Raw genomic sequence first — 9639 nt, forward strand, 5'->3', positions numbered from 1 at the left:
CCCTTACAAATCACGTTTACTGTTGATATTCCCCCTCGGGGTCATTTTCAATTGACTCTTGTCACAGTTTTTGCCAAAGGCAGGCGTTACGAGCAAATGCAAGAAAAAAGGAGGGAGGCCGCAAAAATGGGATGGGCCTGTTCTGGAAGGTAAAAAACATAATGCGTTCCGGATTGCTGCAACCCCTTTAGACGACCTTCCAACAGTTCAAACTGATTCAAATCCTGATAGGCAAAAGAACCTGGTGAGGTACATCTAAATGATGACAAGCCTCATAACAGGGCTTTGGAATCATCTCAATTCTAAATCCGTGACACACTTTTGATGCTAGCCCTCTATGCTTCATCTTGGGGTTTCCTTTTGGGTTGACCGGCATCATTGTCCGTTCAGAAATTCATTATCAAACAAGCCATCCGTGACCATTGGAAGGACAAGAGATTCTCGTAACGACAGCACACGTTTACGTTCTGTCTGGACAATAGAAACTTAAATACACTGGATAACACCAGCCATTGGAAGGAAATTGAATTGCCTTATCTTAATAGGCCTAGATTCCTTGTGGATTAACAAACGAAAATTAGCAGCAACAAATTGAGCCTAACGTGGACGGTATCTAAACAATTGCTGGAACGCCTTTCATGACTATTCAACTAGCATCAAACAGCATGCGAAGAAAGAAGAATTCAACATATTATTTCACTACAAACCAAAGTATACGGATGGCAAAACATTTACTCATTTTTACGATTTAAAAACTAATCCGGTAACAGCTAACGATCATCGATTTTCGAACAGTGTTACTATGAACTCCTGTAATAATACGTATAAACGGTTAGACGATGGAAGAATGGCACTAGAAAAATATATGCAATACACGAAAAATGCCGATAATAGATACTAGCAACGTCCTTGTGAAATAAAAAATGAAGATAATAGTCAAAACTACAGAAGAAGAAACACGTCTCAAATACGAACAAAAGAATGAAAATGAAATGAGTATAGGAAATCGAATCTTCGGGTGTTTATTGTATGGGCGAACTATATTTAAAAATTGTAATTTCAGAAAATGTAAAACGAAAAGTAATGTTCAATAAATTGTGTTTATAAGTTTTGAATCAACGAGAGATGATGCAACTATTTGTTAATGGAAAGAAACTACCGACAGATCATGTCTGTCATACACACTTTAATACAGAATGCTTATGCTAACAACACGCGTTATTACCAGCCGCAATAAAGATGGCCATCAATTACAATAACAGCAAAAACAAAGACGAATTGCGAAATGACTTACCGTTTCACTTGAGTTAGTATTCGATTGCACTTTTTCGCTGTTTCTTACGAGCGATTGCTTAGCCACTCAGGCTCGCCGAGTACATTACAAATGGAATCCTACAGCCATATCTCATAGTTTATGACAAAACTTCCGACATTAATGTGCATTGCTTTTGTGTGTATGTGTGTGTCTGATAATTTTTTAGATTTGGTTCTTCGTCGTTGAGTGCGCTTGGCGTGGAATCAGGAAAAACCGACACCGAAAGAAATATCCATTTTGAATGCGGTATCGGAACACGTGACGCGAATCACATTGGCCAGAAAGCCTTTTTTCAAAGAATTGGATTTCGCGACAGAATTGGAGCTCAACTTTTCATTCTTTAGAGTGTTTGGCAAATCTGTCGAAAAATTGAAGCCTTTCACTTATTAAAGTCTCTGATTTATTATTCTTTTTCAAAAATGAACATTCATCTTAGTTCGGGTAAAAAGGACTTTTAGCGCTCCATCGTATTTTAACCCAGTTTGGAAAGGTGAATAACACTAAAACAGTATCTACCGCGTATTTTTAGTTATGGTAAAACCGCTTTAAAGCATAAAGATGAGATTGAGTGCATACTACGCGCAAATTTTAGAAATCCAAACAATATCGTAGAACTTTTTTGGATAGGCAAAATTTTCTTGTTCTTTAACAACACAATTCCGAGAAACTCACTTACCTGCTCTGAAGCTTTTGTGCGGTTTGTACTAAAGTTTGCTGCAGCAGGTCACCAGAATACATCATCAAGCGATAACTAGTTTATGGTGTTACGAGGCCATGACAAGGAATTGGCATAAACATATAAAAAATCCCATATTCTAGAGGGGAGATAAATTAACAAACCAACGTTACAAATCAACATCGGACTGCGCCAGATGGCTGGCCCGGATTTCCTACTCTTCAACCTGACGGTAAAGAGAGCCATTCGCGACTCTGAAGTGGAGACCATCGGCACTATCCTCTTTAAATTAAGTAAGATTTTAAAATATAATTATGACGGCATATTCGGAAATGATTTGCTAATAGATAGTAAAACATACGAAGTTATGACCAACTTAAAATAGAAAGATGTGAACAAAAATGCTTAAAAAAATGTATTTGATTCCCAGAGACGAAGGCCCATAACCGTTAGAACGCCCTTCGATGTTTGGCTAATGTTACTCGCGCGTTGAACTGAGCTTCTCTTTCAGTTGTTTGCGAAATATTTTACTTCAAACAAATTTGGCTTAACAGGGATGTAAGTCGCAAACAACATTGTACTCTCTATCAAATTCGGATGTTGAATTATTTGCAATCTTCAAAAACGGAATGATAGTGAACTTAAAAAACATTTCCATTCATACGGATTCATATGCTACAGCAAGGAAGGGCGTACGTTTACAAGAAATGCAAAGGCAACGAAATTTTGTCAGCTGTTCTGTATTTCTTCATTTTATTTTCAAATAAATACTCTACCTACGATGCGTGTCTGCATCACTTGCAGCGATCTTCTTGCATGATACCGTAGTAAGATGTTATTAGGCATGATCACAAACACACTTCTACCGACGCTGGCAGAACTGGCTATACCATATGTAACACTTGTTCGCGAATTGGTAACAGCGACCGATTCTTTAATAAAAAAAACTTATACAGCACCATTATTTTGTTTGTCGGATTTTTAAGGAAGATCTATCGCCAAAACAATGACAGTACGCTTTTTTCGATACCAATGGCACTTCGTCTCTCTACTGGCTACGAGCAATACACGAAATCACGACAGACGTGTACTTGAAAGTGTCGAAAACGAAGGCAGTGGGAAAAATCGTCGGGCTCATTGCGCTATCGCCGAAAGATCGTTTTCCCCTTATCGTCGAAAGGGAATACAGGTGGTACATGAGAACGTGGCTACTAATTATTTTCGTTTCTACTTCCATTCGTCCTCCAAGAGGCTCAAGTGGTGAAACATGAGTGAGTGTAAAGATTCAAAGAATACTTGCGATTTATCAGTAGCAATTTTGTTGGTTATTTTGGTAGTGCTTGTGATGCTACGCTTAAGCGAAAGTGTGTGTTGTCCTGCCTCGATTCAATCCATTGTTCATCGCATTCGTCGTTTATCGCTATCGTTTTGCAGTAAGTGTATCAGCCTACATCATGGTGCCATCGATCGTTAATGCTTTTCTCGGGTGATCCCTGACTTGCATAAACGCCGGCGTTGGTTGATGTTATTGTATGCTTACAGTCCCGCCAGAATAATGCGCGGATCCTCAACGGCAGCCTTAACCTTTCGCAGGAACGTAACGGCCTCACGTCCATCAATCAACCGATGATCGTAGGTCAGCGCAACATACATCATTGGACGGATTACCACCTGCAAGCAGTGCAATACAAATGAGCACACCATATTTTAAAAAAATACATTACCCTACACCATTTCGGTCTTTTGGTACACTTGCCTGTCCTTTAACTGCGATCGGACGCTCGAAAATACCGTGCATACCCAAGATTGCGCTTTGCGGAGGGTTAATGATGGGAGTACCCAAAAGCGAACCAAATACGCCTCCGTTCGAAATAGTGAAAGTACCACCATCCATGTCCTCTACCGCCAATGTACCCTTCTTCGCCTTATCAGCCAGAGCAGCGATCGACAGCTCGATGTCGGCAAAGTTCATGCTCTCGACATTACGCAAAACGGGCACCACTAGACCCTTGGGCGAAGCTACCGCTACCGAAATATCTACATAATCGCGATAGATAATTTCCTGCGAATGAGAAATAATAAAGAGGTAATCGGTCAATGCTTCAAACAAACGTAAAGACTTATTCATTGAAAATACTTACGTTTTCACCAATGACAGCATTAACAACGGGTTGATCCTGCAGTGCGTATGCCGCTGCCTTACAGAAAGCAGACATGAAGCCCAGCTTCATGCCGTACTTCTTGACGAACGCCTCCAAATGTTGTTTACGGAAGTCCATGATGAAACTGTGTAGGATATAAGCAAATTGAATTTAAAACTAGTAATACGAAAAACAATTAAAATTAACAGCAGCTGTGCCATATCAATTAAATTTCCTATACAGATCAAACGCCATAATCTGAAGATCAATGTCCAGATGCCATCCCGAGACGCATACCATTTAACGCCATGATGATTGTGTTTAAAGATTGCTAGCGTTATTTTTAAAAACGCTAGCTCCAACAGCTGCTCACATGATAATGGATACGTTCATTCTCATGAGCTCGTTACGGACAACATATTTTCAAGCTTCAATCAAGCATGGCGCATGCGTTTCCTGTTCAAAGTAAACCCATCCCCAACAACATTACGTCATTCCCATGGCCTTCAAACGCAAACGCCTTCCACGCCGCATTCGTCATTGGTTTGACGCATCGTACGCGTCACAATGAGTCACGTGATCGATGATAAATCCTATTAATGAAATCTGGCCCCGGTTAACTTGATGTTGGCTTGGGAAAGCTACTACTACAAATCCACTGGCGACTGGAGGCTTGGCCTACGGTACGAGACTGAGACTCGTGTCAAGATTACGCTTGTTTTGCTGTTGCCAGCAGCGATAAGACTCCACTCCAGAGGCACGATCCCCGACGGACGAGGCGGGTTTGCGTGTGATAAAGATAATGCAATCACATTAGCTCCTCCACTCACCTCATGTCGATTTCGTTGAACGTCGTCAGCATAGCGTTCGTGTTCTGCGCTTCCTTCAGACGTGAGGCAATCTTCAGCCGCATGCGCGTCATCTTAACACGCTGCTCCGTGCGGGTACCGGTGATCTCCTTGCTGTAGTCAGCCGGTGGGACCTTTACCGTGGCCGCCTCGATTGCCTGGGCATGCCGGATGGCCGCTACCGGCATCTTGCTGATGGGAGCAGCCGGTTTCGGTGGTGGTGGCGGCGGTGCCGCAGCAGCTGCTGGTGGTGGTGGTGGGGGAGGTGCAGCAGCAGCGGCCGCCGCTACAGGCGGTGGTGGCGGAGGTGGGGGAGGTGCAGCAGCTGCTGGAGCTGGTGCGTCAGCCGGTTTGGCGGCCGCTTTCGGGGCTTCGCCCGTAATCTTCAGTTTGAACAACTGCTGGCCGGCCTTGACCGTATCGCCGTCCGCCACGAAGATTTCCTCAATAATACCGTGGCCGGGTGCCGGTACACCGACGGTGGTCTTATCGGTTTCGATTTCCATCACCACCTCGTCGGCCGCAACGGCATCGCCTACTTTCTTCTCAAACTTCACGTCTCCCTCCGACACGGAATCGGCGAACGGAGGAACTTTCACGATTTCCGAGTTCAGCATCCGGGCGGACGTGAAAATGGTGCGTTCTAGGCCCCATTCTGGTGCGCGGATTGAGCTATCAGAAATTGGAAAATTGAACAACGAATTCGATTAGAACCTGCATGCTAACGAACGCTTCATTGCACCGCTCGGTAAACAAACTCGCTCGATCCTCGTGCACTTTCTCACCGGCGATCACCCCCATGTGATCACACCCCCATCAATGCTTTTAGCCAAACTACAATGTTTGCATGTGACTACAACAATGATCCCATACAAGCTGGCACACGAGGACGGGCAAGAATATGGCGAGCGGTTCGCTAAAAATACAATCCAAACACTACTATCTCTTACTTTTGAGTCGTGGCGACGGCACCACGACGGCTCCCATCGACAACTGCGGACCGTGCAATGCTCAGCTGGCGCACCTGGAACCGGGATCCGGCAGCAGCATTAACCTACAAAACAACGAACAAGATAAAATGCAAAACTGATCATGACGCACACGCCACGGTGGAACTCTGTGGCTAGCCTTGACCCGGAATCCCCGCTCTCCCGGCCTCGCGCGAGAGGAGGCTTGTCGGATGGTTCTCGCTCAAGATTATTACATAATCTTTTTGCGGAGAAGACATTGTCGGTTGATTTTCGCAAAAATCGCAAAAACACACCGTAAAACGGCCAAAGAGAAGATGCGGAGACACCCGGAATTTGGAATGGGGGTTCGCAAGCACTCACCTCCTGTGCAGCTTCCAACGAGCGCAGGCTGAACCGGGCGGCTGCCCGGGGCAGATTTCGTGATGATATCGAAAGAATTCCGGCCATCGTTCGCGAAAGCACTTAGCGTTGGTGGCGGGTTGGCGAGGTCGTATTGGCCACGCTGCAGAACCGGTGGCTGCCGATGGTGTTCCGCTGCAAGGGAAATCGAATATTTCCTGCTCGAAGGAAAAAGGAGAGCCGGAATCCCCTTTCGCGAACCACGATTCAAAACCCCAAACCACGTAAAATCCCGAATAAAAAAAATCCGGACACACTTTTTGACAGCAACCAGGTCACCCAGGAAACCACTTACGAGAGAAGCACCACACTTTTGCCCTCTTCCGGTGCCGTTGTAGTGCTGAACTTTCCTGCGAACCGGCCAAGTGGGTGAAGCCGGTTCAAAAGAAACGAAAATCATGAATCGATTGCCGCTCCGCGTACGGCAAATTTCTGAGTGTTTTCGAGAAAAATCACTGGATCCTGGATCGGTTGTGGAGCTAACATTAGCAGCGATCGATCGCCAAAAAACATTGAATGCTTTCGTTCGAGTTGCGACCACCAAGGCCCTGCAGCAAGCCGAACAATCCCGGGAACGGTGGAACCGAAATGCACCCCGAGACGTAAACCTCGACGGAGTCACGGTTGCGGTAAAAGACAATTTTTGCACCAAAGGACTACACACAACATGTGCCTCTCGGTATGCGACTCAACGGCGTGTTGGAATGAATGAACCTTCTTTATTTATGGTTTTTTTTTTTCAGAATGCTGGAGAACTTCGTCCCGACGTACAGCGCTACGGTTGTGGACCGCTTAGAGCAACGGGGGGCGATTCTGCTCGGTAAAACCAACCTCGACCAGTTTGGCATGGGTTCTGGCTGTGTAGATTCAATTTTCGGACCGACACGGAACAGTTGGAGCGAAAATCTCGCCGATGATCAGTTCCGTATAGCGGGAGGCAGCTCTGGAGGATCGGCAGTTGCGGTGGCCGCCGGATTGTGCTACGCTGCTCTTGGCTCGGATACGGGAGGCTCAACAAGAAATCCCGCTTCGTACTGCGGGATAGTCGGTTTGAAACCTACATATGGACTACTCTCCAGGCATGGGCTCATTCCCCTCGTCAACTCAATGGATGTTCCTGGCATTATGACACGCACGATAGAAGATTGTGCGATTGTTCTCAACGCTATCGCAGGTCCAGATGACCGAGACTCGACAACCGTAAAAAGACCTTTTCTCCCGATCAAACTCGACTCGAGTTTTGTGAAAGGATTACGAGTGGGCATACCGAGAGAGTACCACTGTGAGGGTTTGGACAAGGAGGTTTTGGAATGTTGGACTCGTGTAGCTGATTTACTGGAAAGAGCCGGTGCAACGGTCACATCGGTGTCGATGCCATACACGGCATCCTCGATTTTCGTCTATTCGATCCTCAATCAATGCGAGGTGAGCAGTAACATGGCGCGGTACGATGGCATTGAGTACGGGCATCGGTCAAAGGAAGATGCAAGCACGGAACAACTGTACGCCAAGACGAGAGCGGAAGGTTTCAACAGCGTGGTTAAAAACCGAATTCTTTCCGGAAACTATTTTTTGCTGCGCCGCAACTACGACAAGTACTTTGAGAAAGCCCTCAAGGTGCGCCGACTGATTGCGGAGGATTTTGTTCGAGCGTTTAACGATGTGGATATTCTGCTTACCCCGACCACGCTAAGCGATGCTCCGTTGTACAAGGACTTCATTCGAAGCAACAATCGTGATCAGTGTGCGGTACAGGACTTTTGCACTCAATCAGCAAACATGGCAGGCATACCTGCGCTTTCTCTGCCGATAAGCCTGTCCTCTCGACGATTGCCACTTAGTTTGCAGTTGATGGGCGATCACTTCTCCGAAGAGCTGCTGCTGAGGGTTGGTGCATGGATAGAAAAGGAAGTAGATTTCTTGGCAAACTACAGCGAGCATCGTTAGCCGTGAATGGCAGCTCAGATCGTTTATTTCACGTGGCTCGCCACAGTCCGTGCCACGAAATTGTTGACCACAATCCAGAACACCACCGAAATCGAGTTGTGCACGTCCGTGGGAAACTTGATGAACCACCCAAAGGGTGCAAAATTAAAGTTGTTCCCAAAAACGATGATCGGGGTGTAACGGTAATAGAAGGAAATACAAATCAGCACTAGTCCCAGAACCGCCATGGATCCGTACTGAATACCGTACTCGTACATCACCCGGGTCACGTTGTCGCGCTCTTTGGCTTCGTTTAGCTTCGTTTCCAACGCGACAACCGTTCTTTCACATTTCACGTATCTGATGTATTCCTCGCGCATCGATATTTTCGACAGTTCGGTCCGTAAAGTGGCGATCTCCGTCTTGAGAGCACATACTTCCGGACTATCGCGGAACAGCAAAGGTGTTATCTAAAACGAAAGCCGGCTGTGTGAGATCGATCGTCGAAGCGTGTGGAAAGATTTACCTTTTTGGTGCATTTTGAGCTGAACGCCATCAGAAAGCAAATAAACGTGATCACAAATATAAGGTACATTTTCGGTTCGGGCGTCGTTTTCTTAATCAATTTTTACGGAAAATCCTGCGTGAGAATTCCTTCTGAAAATTTCAAAAAAATTGTTTTCATTCCGCGAAAATGACGTTCTGATTTTCCCCCAGGAAGCCAAACCGGTTAAGCCTGCCACACGTAGCATGCGCCAGTTGCGGCGATAAATCCCATCCAAAATAACAAATGGCCGCAAATAACGCATGCTATGTGTGGCAGCCTTTATAAAGCCGATTCATGTTGAAGAAGAAGAAATCGAAGAAGTATGCCCACTCAGCTAAATTTTCAAAACTCGTTTATGAGGCCTGTTTCAGCCCTCTACATGCAGGTTAAAAAAATTTAAAAAGCCGTTTTTTAACGGCCACTTGGCGTTTTTACGGCACTGAAGGGTAGTTTGACGCCAGCCGAACGAAACCATTTTCTTCAATACTTGTCATCGTGGTACTCTTGTGTGCTTATTGAGTGTACAGAGTTTATGATACATTCGTAAAATTGTAAGCAGAATTTGTCAGTACGTGTTTATGATTCGATTCGTAAGTTCGGTGTTCTTCATGAAACCAGTGAAACGTCTCCTAAAATCTATTAAACACAAATGTAATACAACCCCAAAAAAGATGTTTAACTTTTTGAAACAAAGTTATAAATGTTACGTCTAGTGGGACAGCGACAACAGAAGTTCATTACAATTTTATTTTTGTTTTTTCCATCTTCTTTAAAAATTCTATTTGTTTCATTGTTCTATAGCCAGAAGTTTTATAA

The 9639-nt window shown here is 45.0% G+C and overlaps 3 protein-coding genes across 3 annotated transcripts; 1 reads left to right on the forward strand and 2 right to left on the reverse strand.

Annotated features, from left to right (window-relative positions):
• Nucleotides 1–2723: 2723 nt before the first annotated feature.
• On the reverse strand, nt 2724–6598 carry LOC125950607 (dihydrolipoyllysine-residue succinyltransferase component of 2-oxoglutarate dehydrogenase complex, mitochondrial). The gene is made up of 6 exons (XM_049678760.1): nt 6312–6598; nt 5931–6034; nt 4963–5652; nt 4133–4277; nt 3748–4053; nt 2724–3662 (listed from the first exon to the last, which is right to left on the reverse strand). Exons 1-6 carry the CDS (start codon nt 6396–6398, stop codon nt 3528–3530), a joined length of 1467 nt encoding a protein of 488 aa, XP_049534717.1. The 5' UTR covers nt 6399–6598; the 3' UTR covers nt 2724–3527.
• A 132-nt stretch (nt 6599–6730) lies between these two features.
• Nucleotides 6731–8297, forward strand: LOC125950606 (glutamyl-tRNA(Gln) amidotransferase subunit A, mitochondrial). Its single transcript, XM_049678759.1, has 2 exons — nt 6731–7029; nt 7094–8297. Exons 1-2 carry the CDS (start codon nt 6749–6751, stop codon nt 8295–8297), a joined length of 1485 nt encoding a protein of 494 aa, XP_049534716.1. The 5' UTR covers nt 6731–6748.
• LOC125950630 (guided entry of tail-anchored proteins factor 1-like) lies at nt 8289–8984 on the reverse strand. The gene is made up of 2 exons (XM_049678798.1): nt 8803–8984; nt 8289–8746 (listed from the first exon to the last, which is right to left on the reverse strand). Exons 1-2 carry the CDS (start codon nt 8869–8871, stop codon nt 8321–8323), a joined length of 495 nt encoding a protein of 164 aa, XP_049534755.1. The 5' UTR covers nt 8872–8984; the 3' UTR covers nt 8289–8320.
• Nucleotides 8985–9639: the final 655 nt, after the last annotated feature.

The sequence above is a fragment of the Anopheles darlingi genome, chromosome 2 (genome assembly GCF_943734745.1).
Source record: "Anopheles darlingi chromosome 2, idAnoDarlMG_H_01, whole genome shotgun sequence".
NCBI classification, from domain to species: domain Eukaryota; kingdom Metazoa; phylum Arthropoda; class Insecta; order Diptera; family Culicidae; genus Anopheles; species Anopheles darlingi.